Genomic DNA, 23,183 nt, shown 5'->3' with positions numbered 1-23,183 from the left:
TGTCACAGAAATATTTTCAAATCCTTCTTATAATAATTTATTTACATATAAAATCGATTTAATTAATGTTTGATATTTAATTAACTAGAATTAAAAGTAAACAAAAATAATAATTCTGAAGTACATAATTTAACCCCTCCTTTGAGAATACATGCTCCCTCAATAAAACTGAATCGTACGTGTTCCATCGAAGAAATAAAGCGTTCAGCTCAACAATAATTAACATTTAGGCATTCAACATTAAATTAGGCAAATCAACATTAAATTAGGTGTAATTATAAGAAACATTCTAAATTCAAAATCATCTCGTTCTGCTTAATTTCTTTTATAATCAATTTTTTTTTTTTTTTTTTTTTTTTTTTTTTTAATTTCGATAGTTGAGACTTGTGTGATATTTGGAATTTTACCTTATTTTCTCTTCCAGATTTGCATCTATCAGAGTTTCAACTAACTTTGCAACCACATTCGTCGTAAATTTGTCTTCCAAAAATTAGATAACATTCTTCCGCACAGTCTTAGTAAAACTATATCTGGTAGTTCTTCAGCAGCAGCATTTTCAATAAAGAAATTATTATAAGAATAAATGAAAGCCCATTGCTCAGCTCGTATGAAGCATCATCCAAAATGCTTTATTGATTCCTCTATTTGTAACATAAGTATACTGTCATATTATCCGTAACATATATATACTGGGCGTCCCCTAAGTACTGCATAAACTTGCCATAACGGTATTAATGTACTTGAGTAGATACAAGATGACCAAGAATTACATTGCCAAGACAAATTGTGTTTGAGGAAAGGGAAAATTAAAAATATATCGCCACATATCCTGAAAGAAAAATAAACTTTAAGAATGACAAACACCAGAGTTGACTGAAATAAGCTATTTGTTTATCACTGAAAATAAGTTTGCAGTACAATTATCGGGCGTTTTATCTATTTACAAAAGGAATTTATTTCAACAAATAAAGCTTCTGGTAGGATCTTTGTGTAAATAACGTGTACCCACCGTACATCGCGCATATTATGTTCAACATTAATATTTTAATAAGCATATTATCATCAGTAAATTAGCAGCTTAGTTTACGTTTACTCTAATCATCTGTCATGTTTATAACAGTTGAAGTAAAGTTTGTCTTCCTTGCATTGAAATAAGACGTTATAAATTTTCATTCATATGGTAAAGGTATGGCCAGTATTCATCCACTTAGAGCGAAGAACATGCGGTATTAATGGAACATCATATCCGTATATATACGTGTTGGTGTATATGTTACCGTGAAAGACCGAAATTGGAGAATGTCGACTTTCACCGGAGAATATCAACATTCACCAAATACCGAATATTTCACTACATTCTTGTATATTCGGACCCTCACCGGTGTATGTCGACAATCACAGATATGCTCTGGTGAAAGTCGAAAAGAGAGGTCATAAAGTGCCATAATAGTTTAAGTTGTTGCAATAAATAAGTTTTTAATCACATAATTTAGTAAGTTTTTTATTACTGTTATTTTATTTTCTCATTTAGAACGTACTATATAATTAAGTAAGTTTTTAACTTCTCTTATTTTCCTTTCTCATTTCGAATGTATTGTGTGTTTTAGGTTCTCATGTTCTTAAGTTCTTATTTCAAATTTCAAGTGCGTTTATTCGCGACTGAATTACGGAGAAGAAAATATAATATTGTTATATGTTCAACATTCACCATTAGTACATGGTGAATGTCGACATTGACCGGTGTAAGTCAGAAATAAGAGTATTTGGAAAATATTTCGGACATACACCAAGAGACTATGTGAATGTTGACATTCACCGGTGAAAGTCGACATTCTCCAGATTTCGGTGTTTCACCGTAACATATATACTAAGTATATACAGGGTGTATCAGTGAAGATGCTCGCAACTTTAAGGAGTGATAGGATTGAAGTAACCATTTTTCAAACACAGTGCGTGGTCGGAGGCCAAATCCAAATAGAAATACGTACTAAGTGCGAAATTTTTTAAAGTGTCATTGAGATGTGTGTATTTCAGTTGATAATAGTTCATTACAAAATTTTCTTAAATATCACTGCTTGTAAAGATCCGTAATTAAAACTTTTCGTTCCACTGGATCTTCGTACTTACTGTGTTTCCATGCTCATATTCCATTTCCCATTGTATTACGAAAACTTACTTTTAACATTATGTTACCCCTTAAAGTAGTGATCATCAATGAATAAAGATATTAACACATTTAATACACTTAATACATACATGTATTGCACGTATTGTTATTGATATTATTGGTGTTCTGCTTTCGTAACATATAACTGATTGTTTAATTGTTAAAAATTGCCTACAAATATGCGAAGGGTGTTTAAAATGTCACAAAACTGAATATCTTTTGAATAAGTGTCGAAGATTTAAATGGTTCGAGTTAAGAAATGAATCAAATAAGGTCCTTTCTTGTATATTGATATCTTTGAATAAACAAATGCAAAAATTATTTTTTTTAATATAGGATCCGTTTAAAATATACTTATGTATTACTAACATATGTCACTCAAAACTGTGGATAACAAAAATATGTGAGCATTTCTGAAACTGACATACGCGAACACGAAGAAAATCGTTGAACCTATTGTTGTTTCACCCATACTTAGCTTACACAGAAAGTTTTTCCTCCAAGTGCAGAGAAGTTCGTATCTGCGGAAAATTAACTCATGATTAAAAGGAAAAACAAAACGCATGTACATACCTCTTATGCTCCGAAAGTTCAAAATGACAAGGGGCAATTATTTTCTTTCTCTATACAAGGTTTATTTTGGCTGATATATTATTTTTATGTTAATTCTCTTCTATACCTTCCGTCAGCCTAGACCAAAATGCAAATTAATTGGAGCTTACAGAGTAAGCAACGTATGATTTTAGAGGAGTACTGCGGCACCCACTAAATACAGCAATTTGGCCTAAGACGAAGAGCCTACCACCTGTGAATTCGTTAGAAAGTTGCATCTGTTAGAACACAGGGTTAAAATTCCCATTCTGGAGTCGAAGTAGTAGGCTTAACTTTAAATTGTGTATTTCACTGATTTAAATACTTGAGCTCCTGAAACCCTGCAAGTAGTAATGATTATTGTTTGTTAATTTGACGTAGTCCACTAGTAAAATGAGTAGTTTAATAAACCGGTTATTTAAGTTTTACTTCTTGGCTGTATTACATAAGTTTACTTAGATATCTGAGTAGTTGTAAAAGCTAGTTAATCAGAGCAGGACAAATTGCAAATTAGCTTGTTAATTAAGCTTAATTGGAAATTAGATAGTTAATTAGGGTTAATTTTACAGCAACCTACATATTGAATTAAAGGAGAAACAAAGGGTGTTTACACATATTTAGAACGATTTCGGTAAAGAATTTTAAAAAAGGGAATGCCTTCGAATAAAAATTTTTAGCAACAGCTTATTAGTTGAAATGAGAAATATAATATGCTACTTTTAAAAATTTCTTCTTCTTTCAGAATGTCGCATGTAATTAAGCTGTGGATTGAAAGATATATTTTTGCGCTGTCCAAAGAGAAATATTAATATTTCATAATTCAAAAACATTCTGAAATGCATGGTATTAAAATTTATTATGTGCAAAATAGGAAATATTATTAATTGTGAAGGTAAAAAACACCATTTCTTACGATTCCATTCTAATACCCGAAAAAGATACGTACTGTTTCTAATGTTCCTGAAGTTAAATTGTTGGTAACAAGAGAAAATGCACTGGCTCAGAAATCAGGTGCAAAGTCTTTAAATACATCTGTAGCAACAATAAATAAAATAATAAACGAAGATCTACATCTTAAAAAAGCTAAAAATACAATGTTTACCAGCTTTTGGTGAGACGTGTGGCTCAACGCAGAACGATTAGTAAAACCTTGTATAAAAATTATTTAGCAAGATATAAATAGAAATATATTTTGACCCTAGATGAAGTATGCTAAATGACTGCAATAAGAAAAGGCCTGCTTAATACTGAAAACGAAAAGAAAAGAATTTACAGACCCTATCCTGTCAATACAAAGATAGTTTCAGTAAAGGTTTTATGATTGTCACAAGATTCCCCCTTACAGTGAAAAATTAAGACGAGTAGAAACAAATGTTGAAACAAGAGAAAGTTTTACGTCTGACATTTCTAGAAGAAATTCCATTTCTTAATCCCAACGATTGTCAAAGAGGGAAACTTCATCAATACACAGCAACAAATCATACTTCAAAAAGTACTCCTGCATTCCTTGAAAAAAAAAATGAAGACTGATACAGATACTGCATATATACCTTTTCAACATATTTCTGCAAAGTCCTCTGAAGTTTTACTTATGGAGTATTGTGCGTTTGGTCTCTTGAAAAGAGCTCTTTCTAAGCGCAAACCCACCACGATGGACGGATTCTGGAAAGTCGTGGAAAAGAAATGAAATTCAATACTCCTGGAAATTTTATGAGAAACTCTCCTGTCGTAGAAATTACGATGCAGAGGTAGAGTCCAGAAAAAAGATTATCAGATAGACCATCGGAAAAAAAAAAAAAAAAAAAATACTGTTTGTAATTTAAACACTAAATAAACTTTAAAGAAATCTTTCTAAAGTTGTAACACCCTCTATAAAATATACTTAAAGTTGGAAATGAAAGTAAAATAACTTACCTGTGTTTCGGAAAGACCCAAATTATCTGCTAGTTGTTTCCTTTCGTTACCCGTAACGTAATGATTCTTATCAAATGCACTTTCTAATTTCATTAGCTGAGAAGCGGTAAATGCTGTTCGTATTCTCTTCGCTTTACGGAACGGAGGTAAAAGAAAAGCTGGTATATCTGGACCTACAACAGAAATAACATTGAAGAATTTTTTGTAAATACGATCTTTTTTTAATTCATAAAAATTCGCGTAATTTTCACATACCTTTGAAATAGTGAATGTTTTCAACATATGCATGCAAAGAACGGAATGTGCTTTGTAAAATAACGTCCTTTCGTAGTTTTGATTTTTCATTACTTAAATTGCCTATCACTAATGGTACTTACGTATTATCGCAACCACCTTGGCGAATTTGAAGGAAGAAAAAGAACAATTACTTTGTAATAATTCGAAGCATTGTTGCTTTAGTGATTTTGCGACAAAATAATGTCCTCCAGCAAATATTTAACCTCTTGTTCTTCTATTATAGAACTACAAACAAAAAATTTTAAAATAGAGTGAAAAAAAAAAAAAACGTGATTTGCTATAAAAGCTGTTGGAACTTGGAACATAACAAAAGAAGGCATACGAAAATGGCGAAGTATGACGCTGAATATTTGTCATGAGCTTGATTGCCTAAATAATTGTTATACGCGTGGGTGTAGAGACATTAGATAAATTGGAAAAACCCGACAGATGAAAAATTAGCAACCGCCTTCGCCGGGAATCTAACCACGAACCTCTGGAATACCGGCCCAACATGCAGAACCACTACACCACGAAGGTACGCTAGGAAAGTGGGAGAAATACCTTACATACTCCCCTTTTTAAAGGGCGACTGGGGATTTAAGGGGATCCAATCGCCAAATCCTAGTTGCGGAGAATCATCATCCACAATACCATTTTAGTTCGAGCACCACTATAGAGACATTAGGTATATTTTTGGAAGCAGAAAAGATGAAAAATAGCGAACGCCTTTGCCGGGAATCGAACTACGGAACTCTGGAATATCGGTCCAGCGTGCAGAACCACTACACCAAGAAGGCGAGAGAAATACCTTACATGGTTATCAGAGTTTGGTGTATTCTGTAACTTTGGCGATTTTTACAAAAGTGATTGCGACGATACGTAAGTATCTAAATAATAACTGACTTGATAACTACACGTAGAACGTAATAATTTACTCCGTTATCAAGTGTAATGATTTGGCATTATGCTGTAATTCATTTTCAGAATAACGAAAGACTAAAATCCGTCCGATTTCTTAAAGCAAATTATTCTTTTACCTACTCATATTGTTAAAAGGATGTTTGCTTTTAAAAACATAGGTCAATTTATTTTTATGGCAAAGCACTTAATGGCAGTTTGCCTAAGAGAAGGACATGCTACGTGGAGCTGGTTTGTATCTGCACATTAAGTATAAGGGAAAAAAACATCAAATTTCTATACATCTAGGTCATTTTTCTATTAGGAATCAAAGCCGGTACAAACTATCACTGCCCCTTTCAGCCACTGGTTGGCATTTTCAAGGCACATTGGGGGGGGGGGGGGGGGTAACTCATATTTCTGCAGTTAAACAAAAAAAAAAGTACTTTATAAATGTTTAAAATATTGACAAGATAACAGTAATAAAATTCATGAACTCTAATGAAAATATAATTATGATTGATAAATTCCAATAGAAATTTTTAAAAGCGTAAAATTTTACTACTAATCGGTAGATTTTAAACATCGAATAGTATACTTGTTGTACGCACAATGCGCAGATTTCGCGTATATGTTTTCATTCTTTTAAGATAATCCTACTATCATTAAACTTAGGAGATAATATAATCAATTAATCAATATTATTTAGTAAATAAATTATTATTAACTTACTTTGCAGCAATTGCGCAAGTAGTAGTAACTTGTTTTCGCACTAAATGAATTTAAGATCATACAACATATATATGTAAGATAAAATTATATGAATCAGAATTACAATATAACTATAAACATTAATTCTTCCTCTCTATTCTAAAATCGTAATAACTTCTCTGCATTGCATCATTTCTAGATCCCTCTATGGCCCGCGCAGCTCATGGACCTTATAAGAGATAGACTAACCCAGTGGACAGGGCGTGCGTCACCCACATGTCGGCAAGAAAGAGTAGGGACGATCAGGTTACACTGAAACCTATGGCGTTTGTATTACATAACTCTTTTTAATTATTAAAAGTGATACTTTGTATAGTGATGAGATTATGAAAGCCGCGTTTTTTTTTTCAAATAGGATTTATTATATCTCATTAAAGCACTTTTTACTGCATTTCGCGTATTTTTTTCACTCGAAATTTTTGTACAAACACCTTTACTTTGGCAAAACGGTAAAAACTCTAAGCACAAAATTTATGAACTTAATTTTGGGTGCAAATAACGTAAAATTAAATAAGATTGATAGTACGTGATGCTTTGAAATAAATAAGGTAAAATTTAACAAGATCTGATAATTTTTGCTTTAATTTAATGACCATTTTCAAAACTATAATAACATTACAAAACAACCATTTATTTGATTATATCATCATTAACTTATTAAAGTGAATATTTATTTTAGCAATTTATAAAATTCGCAGCATAAAATTTTCTGAGTGTAATGAACGGGAAAAAAAGGTAAAATAAAATCTAGAAGCACTCAGATTTTATATTACGCCAAAAAGGAACCTTTTTTAAACGTTTTATGTGTTACCTATATTATTGAATATCATGTCCTTCGCCCGTAAACCGCATACATTTGAAAACAGTATATCTTTCGAATTTCGGCACTGAAGATAAAAATATTTTACTTACAGTGTTACAATTGCTCGCTTTGGATTCTTTGAGTTTGTTAATCACAAATTTGTTAAAGTTTTACAAAATATGGTATAGATTAAAACAAATTCGAAATTCGGCCGTCCAGATTCCCATGTTCGGGTGGAGTATTACATTATTCAAAATTTGATGGCTCTAGATACTACCATCGTTTTTGTCACAGTGCGAGAAACATACATGTATCCATGTAATTTAATATTTGCAAGGAGTCACGGACATTTATAGTGAAACAGTGCAAAATGCCGCTTCGAGCTAATAAATTAAATTAACAGTAAATAAAAGAAATCTTATGCAGAACTAAAAATAAATTTAAAAAATAATCACTATAAAATACAAGCAAAATTAATTATTACGGTTAAATACAATTTTAATATTAGAATTAAATGTATAAAAATTATTAAGGAGTCAAAAGTGTTTATCACTATGATGTATTATGAAATATAATTGAAATAAAATTCCTTTATAGAAATTGTGCTATAATAGTCATCTATAATTTTTAAAAAGTAGCACAGTTTAGAATATTAAACAAAACGTTCAAAAATTCGTTTTTAAATATTTTATTATTTTTTACTCATTTACACCAATAAAAAGCATAAAAATTGCAAGAGAAAATTGCTTGTTTGAAATTTTCTATTAGTTCAGATTTAAAAGATTATTTTCTAAAAGTAGTAGTTACAAATTTCCTTACAGCATAGGAAAAGCTAAAAAAATATCCAGCCCTGAAAGCATGCAATAGCTTTATAATTATTTGGAACGTTAATTATGCTTGATAAATATGCTAAATTTTTAAAAATCAATCTCAATTTCAAAAATAAAAATATGGAGAAATTCTAATTTGTGAAATGAGGCGCTACAACCAGCTTTTTCTTGACAATTATACACGCTGCAATAGGCAACCACTGTTAAATTTCTGCAAGTCGTCCCTACTCCTCCGGATGTGGTCAAGGTGACAGCCGGGAACGACTCGGACGAGGGAGAAATCCCATTTGGGTTAGTCTATTTCTTATAAGGTCCATGGCGCAGCTCTGATGACGTAATAATTAGGAAGTGAAACTGCCTTTATAAACCAAAACTTTTCTCTTCGCCGTGCTTCCATCCTTCATAACTACGCACTTCAGCTTTTGCTCTCAACTGTGCTAAGATGTAATTTCGCTGGCTTGCTTTCTATCTCAACAATATCAAAAATGTAAATCTTCTGTGGAAAGGCACGACTAGAGTGCCAAGTGATTGTGGCCACAAATATCAGTTGCAAATAAAAATGGAATTAAAACTGCCTCGACTGCCAAGTTCTTTAGATATTACCAAGTTAGCATTACTAGCATACTACGCAATCAAAATCTTCTTCAGTATGGGTCTAATCACGCATTTACAGTGTTCCGTCTTTTCTTTTGCTTTTATTATGACATATATATATATACATATATTTTATTTAAGCATTAATAAACTTTTGCATAACATAAAACCCAAGGTCTTTACTTGTGTATTGGATGTAAATATTAACTTTTATGACGTCAAAAAATCAAGACAAATACACTACCTAAAACTAAAGTTAATTGTTATGTTGAAGGTCCAAATGGTCGAATACAAATTCCCCTTTGATGCATATGTTCGAAAGAACTATTTTCAGCTAGTTCAAAGGTTTTATTTAGACTACAGCAAAACATCTAAGGATTATCTACCTAGGAGCTGGAATGCCATCGTGGCGGACTTTAAGGAAAACAGGCTTTTATATTCACGTTACACATTGGAAGACAAGCATGCGAAGTCTATACCGTTTGAATGAGAAGTCATATGTGGATTCTCTGCTCGCTTGGTAAAATATTCACGATTAGCTTTCATGAATTACAAAAAAGTATTGTATTATGCTTAAAGTTTTGCTTGGGTAACGCAGAATTTGGTTAATCACAGTTCGGTTATAGTTGGACCGCCGCAACCGCGACCATGAGCGAAAACACGCATGCGCCATTCGGACCGATTTGTTCATGAAATAGGCAGGATGGACATGAATCATGTAGTAGCGATTCTTTCTCTGTTTATTTTCGCAAAGTTCAAAGAGAACAGAAATAAGGCTAAAAATACTTTTAAGTAATCTAAACTGAAATATGATCATCATTTTTAATTGTTTCATTACATTGTGTTCCATTTTATGCATTTATTTATTTATTTATAAATTGGGAAAATCCGAGTGTTTTCAAACCTTAATTTTGCTATATCGACAAAATGTAATGATAAGTTATAATAAAATTTAATTGTTATTGTAAAACAATTTTTTTATAATTACTTATTTGCTAAATTCTATCGTATAATTTTCATTACATTATCAGTATAATGAATTCTAATATTAATATTATAATTAATAATTTTATGTATTTTTGTACCTTTGAAATGTGTATACATTATTATACATTGAAATTTTTAATAATTAACTTTAATAATTATACAATACCAAATGATTATCATAGGTATTTAATTAATTCTAATAATTATATTGTAATAAATAACCATAACATTTCTTTTTGATTTTTGTAATAAAATCTATTTGTATTATTATTAACATTGTCTTTGGGAGGGGGGAATTACGAAATTCATTTCAGAAAAATAAAAAAGAAAAACATTCTTGTAATAGTGACAAATGCCACTTTAAAATACTAGTAAATATTACGATTACGATATTGGAAAATGTCACGTTAAATCAACTACGATCTGAATATATCCCGCTAAAATAAGGTGAAAATTTGTTGACCATTCCTTTCTGTGCTTCAAAAAGTACACGTCTGCTAAAAAATATAATTTCATGATTTTTATTGATCTTATTTTTTAAAGTAAGAGATGGAACATGCAGCGTTCTTATAAAATTCATAAATTATGGAAAAAAATCAACATGCTTAGTTTCCAGGTTTCAAGTGAGTACGAATCTTAATTTCTGCTCATATGAAGCAAATGTGTGAAAAGCATGTGATAACAGGATCCTCCAATGACACGGGTACTTTCACTCCTTCGCTAGTTAATTCATTCTTTCAGGCCAAACGAGGACCCCTCGTCTCGCACGTGATTAACATTCCTTCTGGACGATTCTATGTATTTTGGCAAAGAATGTCAACTAGGGTTGGGTCTGCGACGGTCGAACTATAATCGGGTTTCTATTGTGGATTTACCTTACTATGCATCTCCTATACCTTCTAAATGTTATTTCACTTAACAGGTCCCGCTCAGACCAATTTAGATCTGCCCCTGCACAGACCAGAACACTAAAAACACTATCATATGAAAATAAAAATGGAAAATATAATTATTCTTTTCTCAGTTTATATAGATTATATGAAAGAACGAAAATAGCGAAAGGGAAGCAATTCAGAATTTTGAAAGAACAAGTTATATATTTTACTCAAAATTATGATTTTTCCAATCTTTTTATGAAATATTTTCGTCGAAAAGGAAAGTTTGCGAACTATAGCAATTTTCAAAACAAAATTCTTCTATATTTGTTTCGAAAACACAAAGTTATTACCCGAATACATTCCTACAAGAACAGATTTTCATACAGATCTAGGAAAAATTTTATTTCATAAACTTGAAACAAATTTGGCTTGCTTAAATTTTTAAATTTTTGCTGTATCGTTAGAAACATCAGCATATGCGAAAGTATTTACTTAGTATTTGTTTCCCATCGTGAATTCTAAAAAGGATAATATTATTTTACCATTTACATAATTTTTCCTGCACATACCACAAAAGGAGCAGGAAAGCTACTCCTGGTTTCCAAGGCTTTATACAGATAATTAGCACATTAATTTTCTGACGTTTGGAGAAAAATATAGTTCTTACAAGTAGATTAAAATTAGAATTTATAATACTTCAAATAACAAAGCTGCAGTGGCGGATATAAGTTTTTTACTCTTGTTATTATTGTGTTCTCTTTTATTAGACTCACGCCAGACCCTCCAGTACCGCTGAAACATATCTTGACAAAATCCGCAATGGAGTGGAGGAATGTGCCAACGGAACTCACAAGTTCTCCTAAGCTTTTTTTTTTCTTCAGCCGTTTATAGCTCATTAAATTGGATTGTGAGCAACATTTTGGCACTAGAGCTTAAGTATCCCAGTTGACGTTCGATCCGAGTCATGAATTATGCATCTGCCATTTGCCACACTTCAGCGTCCGTAAAGCCAAAGCTTGCATCTTCGGGATCACGATGAGGTCACGTTTTATACAAGCCGTAAACCAACACTTAGTTCGTGTTTGTCTTGTTTGTTGATACAGGGACCTGCCAGATTAACCGCTAGTCCCATAAACCTATCTCCTTGTGCCTAAGTGTTATTAATACACCATAGTCAACCTTGGATTAGTATGCTGTCTCCAGATTCTAAGCTCTCCTCCCTTTTCCAACATTTTTATGTTTCATATATTTTACAGGAGACTTATCTTCTGAGAAGCCGAAGGTTGGGGGACGGGATTTTACTTTTGTGCAAGAGTTCAAGGATTTGTTGGGGGTCATTATTTTATGATTAGAATTTAAGTTTGGGGGCATTTTTATATTCATAACTTAGTAAGTCCCTATCTCGTCATTTAATTCTTGTTACGCTTAAAAGAATAATTAAATTTCATCTCTTAAAAACACATTTTTTTTTTCTTTCAGAAAACTGTTTTTTCGGCTGATACAACTGAATATTCATTTACATCACTAGAATTATTTATTAAACTTATATTTGAGAAAGCAGTTAAATACATGTAGGTACCGTGTTTACTCGCGTTATATTCAACCCCCTTCCTCCGTTTTGAAGCAGAAAAAATCGTCAAAAGTGTATTTTGTAGCAGATTTCCCCGCATAATAGTCGCACGTAGACTTTCACAATGAAAAAACTAGCAAAAAAAAGTGCGACTATTACGCGAGTAAAGACTGTACTACTTACAAGAAGTACAATTACAGTGCGTTCAAAATTTGGGTAATTTTATTTCTCGAAAAATAAACTGATAAGATGAATTGCTGGGAAGTCGACGATTCATAAATATACGAATAACTGCGACAGCTATTTTTCAACAAGAAATAAAAAAAGAAAATCATTCAACATTTAAAATATGCAATAGTATGAGTGTCATAATAAAATTACAATATAAAATGTGTTTATGAAGAGATTTTTATTTTAAACACAATGTTTTGAATATTATCGTAAATAATCTGTCCTGCCATGACGAAAAGAACAAAATTTTGAAAGCTGTAGAAAATTATATTCTGCAAGTTTATTAGATCTAAATATCCAAATTTGTTTAAATTTATGAAATAGAAACTTTCTCAGATCTATATGGATATCTCTCCTTGTATTTATATATGTGAGCAATATCATTTTGGACAGTTAATATATATTCTAAAATATAGTGGAAGAAATTACTGCATTTAATAGTTGACTATTTTGAAAATCCACACCAAGAGAACAATATGTTGCGAAGGGCTAAATAAATATAACACAGTCTACGATACTTTAATACTACTCAGCGAGACTTAGTTTTTTTTTTTTTTTTTTTTTTTTTTAACCAATAAATAGACAAAAGAATTTTTTCCACTACTGCTAAATTTAACGTTTTCTCAAGACGCTCCGTTTACTGAAGTATATGCCCTGCCCAAAAATTTTTAATTTCCAATTTCTGAAGTTTTCATAGTTTTAATTGAGATGTTTGTATATCAAAGTAAGTTTTAAAACATGAAAGCAGAAAATAGGCAAAGAAAGACGTATGATAAAAGTCGTATGATAAAGAGTTTGAAGTGATGTATCTTGATGGTTAATTCTCAGAATAAGAAAATAATGAAATATTAATAAAATTTCAGCAATTTATCGCTTTTGAATTAATGCCCACTTTAGAATTTTGCAGCATAATTTTAAGCCCTGAACCTTATTAAAGCACAACAATCCAGCAATACTCTGACAGAGCACCAAGAGGGTCACACAATTTCGTGACAATGGCGAGGACCAAATCTCTTTACTATCACTGTGTTCATAGTCGCTTCATAGAACGGCTACTATTCGGAAGCTAGGCAGATGTCAGTTCACCAGTTCACGTACAGCTAACCTCTGATCAGTCTTGATAGAGAATTACTGTTTTAATTTTTTTTTAAAAATTATCTAATCTTAGACAAATTTGATTTGATTTCAGATTTATTCATTCGCATAGTAAATAAATAAAAACAGGACAACTAAAAAACTATGATTTAAAATATATCAAAATTAGTAACATTTTGTTGGTTACTAAAACCGAAATCTGTTTTTCAAACGACTTTCTTTAAATATGATCCCAGTTTTACTTTCTCTTAAAATTTTCCTGTGAAGGCAGACGTATTCTTGGACGAGCGTTTCTTCGTTATAATAGGACAACTGATCTGCATGAATGTGATAATGTTTAATTCATCCTTTACTTTAGTTTCTTTAACTGTACTGCGTATGACCTTCACATTTAATTTATATAATACATCTGAATGTGACGGTGCAAAATTAATTCGCTTAATTTATCAAAATATTAATACATGTTCATATTACGATTTCTTCATTTGAATAACAATAGATATAATGAATAGAAAACAAAGAATATAATTACGAACGATGCAAAGGTCCACATATGTGGACCTTTGCATCGAGTCAAGAGGGTATGCATTTTATTATGCTAATTTATGCGCATGTAAATTAATGAGTAGTAAATTAATATAGGTTGTTTATTATTAATTCAACATCTAATATTCATACAAACAAAGCATAATGCATCATTAACTGATGTAAGCTACGTGATATGTGTACATGAATTAATGAAAGGTATCAGTTTTTCCCTTAAACGTTTAACCAGAAATGCTACACAGTTCTTTTATACTCGGTGTTGAATTCTTTAACAAAATAAACAAATTTAGTTTCAGTTTCATAGACTAAATTCAAAATTTTGTACATATCAGATGTTTCTGAAAGAACAATAACAATAAAAATCATACATTCAGATAGCATTTTCTAACTGGATTTTAAAAATTTATTCAGGTTTTATAATTTTGGGAAATGATACGACACGACACAAGATGAAAATAAACAGGTTTTTTTTTTTTTTTTTCCTTTGCCACTGAAATCTCGTTTCAGTTTATGCGTTAAAAATTGGATTGTCAACAAAGAGGTCAACTATTTCACTTAAGAACCCTTATTATTTGCAATAAAAAATTACAATGGACTATATCTCTGACGTGGTTTATGTAAAAGTATCATATTTTGAATAAATGCGCTTAAGTAAAACTAATACATTTATCATTTCTTAGATGGACTGGATTATTTGGCTATGGTAAGACAAAGTAGCACTATCTGTCTAAGGTAAGGAATGTCTTCGTGGTGAATTTTCTGAAGGGTGTGTGTGTGTGTGTGATAATGGCAAAAACTCGAGGGCTATCTGCCTAAGGAGAGGGATGCCTTCGCGGATGACTTTCTAAGGCAAAACTGGCTCGTATACACGTTACACATGGGGTGTGTATATGTATGTATGTGTGATTATGGCAAAGCCTCGAGGGCTATCTGCCTAAGGGGAGGGATGCCTTCGTGGAGGACTTTCTAAGGGGAACTGGCTCGTATACACGTTACACATGGGGAAAACCACGAAAACGCCCATGCAGCCAGCCCGTTCGCGGGATTCGAACCTCGGACCGAACTGCCACCAGTGTTCAGCGTCTTTACCGCTCGGCCGCTGGTTGGCTCGTTACACATGGGGAAAACCACGAAAACGCCCATGCAGCCAGCCCGTTCGCGGGATTCGAACCTCGGACCGAACTACCAGTGTTCAGCGACTTTACCGCTCGGCCGTTGGTGGGCCAAATTGTTTGAAGGAAACCTGTTCGTATTCGCGTTGCACATGGGAAAAGGATGCCAATGCAACTAACCTTATTCACCATGATTTAAACTCGAGTCGAACTGCAAGTGATCAGTAGTCTTATCCACTCGACTTCACTTCTTTGATTAAACTGTATTTTAAAATTTGATTTAATGTAATGCAAGGCTGTAAGAATAATTAAACAAGTGACCATTTTAGATATGAATATGATAATAAGCACGAATAAGTATCTACGGAATATATTGAAGGCCTGCGTCAGTGAAAAATAGTTGGTCTAGCTTTCAAACTTTGAAACATGGTAGTCTATTCCGAGTTTTATTTTTGACCTTCGAACGGGGTATTTGCATTAGAGTTTCATTGTTTCCCTCAAAAGTAAGTACAGGCAAGTTTCTTTTAGAAAATTTCCACGAAGGCTGGTATATTCTGCAATAATCAGCTAATCCACTCTAAAATGTTTTATTGACTACATTATAATGATCGAAATATGCCTGTCAACCTAGTTAGAGAGAAATGTATTTCTGTTTCATGTTTCTGAATTGTCATAATCGCAGAAGCAGTATTATCTTGATCAAATCATTAAAACAACTATTTCATATTTATGGTATATAAGAAAATTTTATTTAATTATAAAATATTCAAAATTTCTATTTTTTAACTTCATGCAAATTAACCGCACAAAAGAACTTCGAACAAGAAATGGAATATTTAGAAGAAATTTTGTTTTAGTTAAAACTTTGCCGAATAATTGTTATAATACTATAATACTAGCGGTGATAATTTTAATCTTTCAAAATTTAACGGTATAAACCAGTCATAGACTAAGCACAGCAAGAATTAGTAATCATCCACAAATTTTCAACAGGATTGGTATGAAAACGTAAGTAATATTTAAATGTTAACACCACCAAAAGCTTTTCTGCAAAGATCTGGTTGAATAAATCATTACAGGTATATGTAATAGTATTATCTTAATTTTAAATCCTTCTCTTCTTTTCTAAATAAGTTCAACTATTCTAAAAGAATGCTCAACTATTTTGTATTTGATATCTTAAGAAGTAATAAATAGTTAGAGGATTAAGAAAATTTAGAGTGAAATTTAGTTTTGGTGAATATAGCTAAATTTCTTCCGTTTATCATCAACCATAAATTCTGAGTGGGGGGGGGGGATCTCTCAGTCTTAAACTCAAGCCTTTCCCCTTCCCCAACCTGTTCTCTTTTACGGTATTATTAAAGCTTCTGTACTGAGAATCATTCATAGAGAACGGAAAGGAATGTAAACTGCTTGTCCGATAACTAAGATACAATAACACGCCGATATTTGGATCCTTTTTAAAGTGAATGTCAGAAAGAAAATGAATAAGGAATTTTAATTCTTTGCAACAGACTAAAATCTAGATGTTAACTTTGGAGTTCTTAAAAAATAAAGTATCTAAAATCTAGATGTTAACTCTGTGATTCTTAAAGAATGAAGTAATTAAAATCTAAATGCCATTAAAATCTAAATCTGTGGTTCTTAAAGAATGAGCTAATATCTATCTGGGTAAGTATCTTACTGTATTTTGCCCTGTAAAATATATAATCTTCTGATCAAAATCTAAAAAAGTACGAATAATATAAATCATGTGCAATCTGAAATATAAAAACAAAATGCATAAAAAGCAGTCTTATGAAGTCTATGTTGAACAATCATTAGTTATGAATATCTTTTAGGCAGAATATCTCAATTTTTCTAAATGCCTAAAAAATCCAGCTAACACTAAGAAAAGTACCTGAAAAAAAAAAAAAAAAAAATCTCAGGACTATGTAAAATCTAATTCAGCACCACGAGGTGAAACAGGCATAGCCATGCAAAAAAGAATATTTAATAACCAGGATCACTTTAGTGAGAAGCTGAAGCCTGCAGAAAATAAATATATTCCTAGGGAAAAAGCATATAAAATTCTGTATATGAGAGGCCGAAAGCCTCGATGAAGATGAATTGTAACAGTTCGGATAGTGTCCATGACTACCTTTATTGATATCTTCCAGATGTTAAATGAAATCAAAAATATATTTGCAGAATTTTGTATATTAGACATTTCGAAAACCATTACTGGAAGAATAAATGAAGTAGCTCCAACACCCACTGATAAGCTGTTTGTTTCTATTCAATATTATAGAAGAAATTTTCAACGTTGGTACTCCGCGTAGTTTTAACGTCTTTTCGTATGTTTTAGTATTTTGTATGTATCTGGAAATTAATGTAATTGGTTATTTTATTTTTTATTTGTTATGATGTCCTTTAAGGCTTCACACTAGTGTTTAATTCTGAGCATCTTTACTCAGCAGTTCGACAGCTTTGCCTTCATTTCCTTCGTTGAGAATACTTATTGTGAGCTGTCGCTTTCTTCAACTATTATGACTTTTTCTTAAACTTAGTGACTATTATGTTATTTAGTACCGTATTTATTCGCGTAATAGTCGCCCTCGCGTAATAATCGCACCCTGGTTTTGAAGCAGAAAAAATCGTCAAAAGTGTACAATATTGTGCAGTAGATTTCCCCGCATAATAATCGCACCTAGACTTTCACAATGATAAACTGGCAGAAAAAAAAAAGTGCGACTATTACGCGTGTAAATATGGTATGTCCATATTTACTTCGCTGAGATATATTCGCAAGGAATTATTTCTCGATGGAGGTAGGTCACCATAGACCAGGTACTCGCGTGTTTGCACTACTCGAAGACAAGAGAACGTAATATCTGTTGATAGTATGTATGAAAATGTACTACTAAATGAAGAGTTCTTTTTAAGTCTGTATAGTATGCTATCTAGGACTTAATATAAAGCATACTCATTGGAAATTACAGGCATATTAATCAAAAATAAAAAGATATTAATTGTTATAACGCAACAAAAGATTATATGTACGATTACCTTTCAAAGATGAAAAGAAATGTTAATTTTTGAATATTAAAAGTATTTAACTAAAAATTTTAAATGTAACGTATAAATATTTTAAATGTAACGTTTTAAGTACGTTTCGAAGACTTTTCCCTTATAAATAATCAGTTTTACAGATTTTCTTTAATGCGAAAGAATATGTATCACTCAGATCCCCCAAAAGCGATTTTTTGATTATAGAATTCGAATATAATTATAATTAAGTGCCACACTGGTAATCGAATTGTCCAATGAGTTCCCTGCTTTGTTCATAAAATGTATTTTGCGGCATGCTAACATTAAATATGGAAGAACTAGTAACTAAGAAAAAGAAATATCTATAATTGCCGCTATAGCGTAGAAAATTATATTACTTTTTCCTGCGTTTTGGAAAGAAGAGAATGCTAGAGGAAAGCTTGTTATAAAATTTGCGTATGTTAAAATAATCAGTTAAGAACCGAAGATGTAAGCAAATTAAATTCCGTAAATAAAGTACTCAAGGATATCGTAAGATTTGCAAATATTTTTTTGACTAATACGTTCTTCTCTTCTTTTTCAGAGTCTAGACGTTTTCTAGAAATATTTTAGCCAATTATTCTCTTCTCTCCCGTTACAGATAAACAACTTCCCTTGAAAATTGGATTTTATAATCAAATTCTTCCATCTGGCATTTAAAGAATAGCACTTTGGAGGATGAAAGTAAAATGGCATCTGTAAATTTCTGAATGTTAATGGATACCTAAAAGATTCAAATTTCTTTTAGATTTTATTCTATATGCTTTCCTGGTCTGCTATTGCAGCGTTAAAATAACAAATTCCGAGCCAGCAAAGAATAACTTGTCACTTTCAGAAGCGGCAACTCGATTTAAGTTTTCAACTAAAAGTTTCAGAGTTTTTAGTTCGTAAACAGTATGGAAATTATGTAAGATTTCAAACCGTTACCTTTAATTTGTTAGCAGCATATTGATATCCTTCTATATTTTCATACCTTAACATATTTCAGGCGACAACATTTGCTAATCGATAACTGTTTAATGAAATTTAATGTTAAGTAAGTACAGAAAATATGTTTCCAGTTGCTTTAATTTAAACAAAATGAGAAACTTCGAACAGCATCCTACAGGTAAAGTATGATCATATATCACATTGTTTATATCACATATCAAATATCATATTGTTTATAAAACTCACAGTACATTTCAAAAATAATGAACAAGTACGCTAAAATTGATTTGCTTGAAGATGAAGTATTAATTTAATTTTTTAAAATTTAATTTCGTTAATAAAATACATTACTTACCTAAATTGCAGTGTATTTATGTTTCAACTTTTTACTGCTATTTATCACTTTTAACGAATATGTTTTAGCCCCTTTAATTAAAAATTTGTTTTAGGTCATACAGCCTTTGTTTGTCTGATCGTTATTATAGTTATAAGGATTTTGTAGGATGCATACTGAAAATTAATTCAAATGATGTTTTACTCATTTCTTTGAATTAAAATTTTATCATGAAAATTTGCAAATATTTCCGACTGAAAATATTCTGAATTCTAATCTGGTGAATTCCTAGGTACTTCTTTTCAGATTTGTTGATGAAGCTATGACTTAATCGGCCTGACTAAATGCTGCAGAAATAATAAGACCTATAACAAAAAGAAAAGAAAAATGGAAAATGATGGTTTTTTTTCCTACACTAACTAAAAATTTCAAACCATATGTTACAGTAATAAAAAAAAAAAAAAAAAAAAAAAAAAAAAATACGCGACTCGAACAGTGTATTTTATTACTCTACATTTCGTATTATGATGTTTCTTACTGCACATCTTTGTCAGTTATTATGCATTTCAGCTACAATGTATTGTTCAGTTATTACAGAAGTAAGAAACTATTATTCTCTTAAAATTGTTTATTGTAATATAATAGTTAAAATAATAAGCATAAAGCATCATAATAACTTTAATAACTTAATTTTCCTGTGAGTAGACAGTATAGCCTTTGGAATTTTTTTAATAATTGCCAGTTTTGATTGGCTTAATCAGTTTTGATTGGTTAAATTGATTACTTTTTAAAAATTACTACCGAGTTTAAAGTTAGTGTCGGGCATAAATACTTTCGTAGTCCGGGCAAAAGTTATAAGATTATATCCTTTTAGATTATATCCATCAGAAAAAAAGTCTACTTATTCGTTATGCTTATTTTTATTTAATGGGTCACTCAGATACCATTGCGGTTGAGCCCAGAAAACAAAAATGTTAAAAATAAATTTTTTTATACATTAATTTTTAAAATTTGTGATTTATTAATTTGATCAGAAATGTATATAAAGTCTTTTTTTCTAGGGTAGTCTCTGCAGCAAAACAATATATGTACAGGATGTTTAAATAAAAACGTAAGTATTTATTGGGGCAATGGTAGTATCTTAAAAACATTTAGGACTTAACCTTGTGGCAGCTGAAAAAGATATCTATACAAAATTAATACAATAACATTTGGTATCATAAGTTTTATGACCTAGAAAAAACGAAACAACGAATAAATTACTTAGAAACTAAGAATATTATTTATTCCATTAAAATTTACAAAATCAGAAAATATTAAAAAAAAATGGACTTAGAGCTACTCAGTTAAGAGAGCAGAATAATAAAACTGTAATTACTTCATTCATTAATATATTATTTATTACGTTATTGGTTATATATTATTAAAATTGTAAAAGCAAAGGGTAAAAAAGAAATTAATTACAACAAAACTTTTATAGCTTACCTGCTCCGTATCTGTTATGGATGTATCTTTGTTGATACCACGGATATACTTGATAAGGTTCACGGAAGAACATACCAGCCAGAGTGGCATCCATTGATGGTAGGCACCGTGGAAGAGATTGTGGAAACAAACCCGATGAACTCGGGAAATATGTCCTATGCCTTGAGTTCGTCGCCGTCGTCAACGTAGCTGCGGGTGATACACCGGCGGGAAACGTGGGAATAGGGATCAACACTGCTGGGGATGCCGGCTGAGGAGATCTCGTAGAATTTTCAAATAAGCGCGCTTGCGGAACTTCCTCAGGGATTTTAGGAATGCTATAGTCTTTCACTGCTAATGGAGATGATGAATCATCTGGGTAAGAGGCAGAGTCACTGGACTCACTTTTTTTGCCCATAAGAGCATCAATTGAAAAACGAAGTTGTTTCGTTTTATTGGTCTCTAATAAATGTGTATTAGATACCTCCATCATATTAATAACATTTGATCAATGAAGCACTAATATTAGCAATTCTCTTACATATATTGCAAGTTCTGTATAACTTCGAATTTTTTTTTTTTTTTTTTTGAAATTCTCTATAATCCAAACTATATTACTTTAGAACTGGGACTCTTCCGGAAAACTTTGAAATAATTGATTTTCATATAAAAATAGCACATACCTTCTGAAAATTTACAATCATACACTCGATTAAATCTTCTGATAAACCAAAACAAATACACATATAAAATATCAGTTTTCCATTATATATATATTACATATGATATCGCAGAATTCCACTCCATTTTTTTTTTTTTTTTTTTTCCCTTCTCAAATACTTCCAGTGGTGCTTAACTACCTTCTTCGATCAGCACAAAACTTCAACTAAACGATGCATGTCGCCTGCCGGGAGAATTCCGAAGCATTAATTGTGTTAGATAAAGCAAACTTTTTGTCGCAATTCTATTGGATGCGAAGAAACACGTGGACGCAAAAGGTGTCTGTTATGGGTGTGGATACGCTAGGAAGCTTATTGGTTAAAAGTTCAGGCAATAGATGGCGCTGTGTGATTTGATGTTGTGACTGAAATGTAAGTGGTCTCATGAAGTGGAAACTGCATAGTTTCACTACCTTTAAAAACTTCTTTAATTATAATCCATCTTTAGAATATAAATTCAGTTTGAAAACTAATAAAAAAATTTTAATTTAAAATCATTTTATTAAATCTAAAGAATAAAATTTAGTCTCTAATAATTATTTACTGTCTTTACATTACGTAGATTAGATCCGTAAGCTAGCTGCTATAGATTACAAAGAAAATACATTCTAAAATGCAAAAGAAGAAAGGAGAGATACATTGGGATAAAACATTATTTTAACGTTAAATCATCTTAGATCTTAACATTGGGAGAAGCTAACATATTCTCTATAAAGGCATCCAAAGTTTTAACTATTTGTATGGCAAGATCTCAATCTTCCTGCGAATAAACAGGAAATTTAAATACTATGAATTTTTTAATAATTACTTTGATTTAATAATTTAATAATTATTGAGATTTAATTATTAAAATCTTTTTAATAATTACCAGGATATTTTAATTGAAATAATGTTATTAAATTATTGATTAGATTCATTAGTAAAATAATTTTGCTAAATTTTAATTATTAAGCCCATCAGTTATCTAATAATTTTTAATAAATGTGAAAATAATTATATAATAATTTGAAATTTTAATAATTACTAAGATTTTTACCAATTGCTTAGATTAATTTGCAATTTTTTGAATAATTATTGAGATTATTAAATTATTCTTGGAATTTTCTTTAATGCTAACTAAGTTTGAAGTTAGCGTCGAGCATAAATATTTTCGCATCCAGAACAAAAGGTATTAGGATTGGTTTGGTTTGGTTTATTGAGATTATGGCAAAGCACACTAGGGCTATCTGCCTAAGGGGAGGGATGCCTTCGTGGAAGACTTTCTGAGGGAAACTGGCTCGTATACATGTTACACATGGGGAAAACCACGAAAACGCCCATGCAGCCAGTCAGAAAATTTTCAGCTATTCGTTCGCTTTTTTTTTTTTTTTTTTTTTTTTTTCAAATAGCAAGAGAAACAGTGT

At 31.2% G+C, this 23,183-nt stretch overlaps 1 protein-coding gene across 1 annotated transcript in view; it reads right to left on the bottom strand.

The window, feature by feature from the left end:
* Positions 1 to 21,942, bottom strand: part of LOC118191224 (uncharacterized) — a 47,607-nt gene extending 25,665 nt beyond the window's left edge. Inside the window, exons 1-2 of the mRNA XM_035362024.2 lie at positions 21,083 to 21,942; positions 4,673 to 4,845 (exon numbers count right to left, since the gene is read on the bottom strand). Of these exons, the coding sequence (XP_035217915.2) occupies positions 4,673 to 4,845; positions 21,083 to 21,554 (645 nt within the window). The 5' untranslated portion in view covers positions 21,555 to 21,942. The remainder of the gene's footprint in view (positions 1 to 4,672; positions 4,846 to 21,082) is intronic.
* Between the last annotated feature and the right edge of the window lie 1,241 nt (positions 21,943 to 23,183).

Source organism: Stegodyphus dumicola, chromosome X2, assembly GCF_044657685.1.
Source record: "Stegodyphus dumicola isolate Sdum_Otavi_A_Nest chromosome X2, ASM4465768v1".
Lineage (NCBI taxonomy): Eukaryota > Metazoa > Arthropoda > Arachnida > Araneae > Eresidae > Stegodyphus > Stegodyphus dumicola.
Note: the sequence above shows the minus strand (reverse complement) of the source record. Positions and strands in the feature narration are given on the sequence as shown.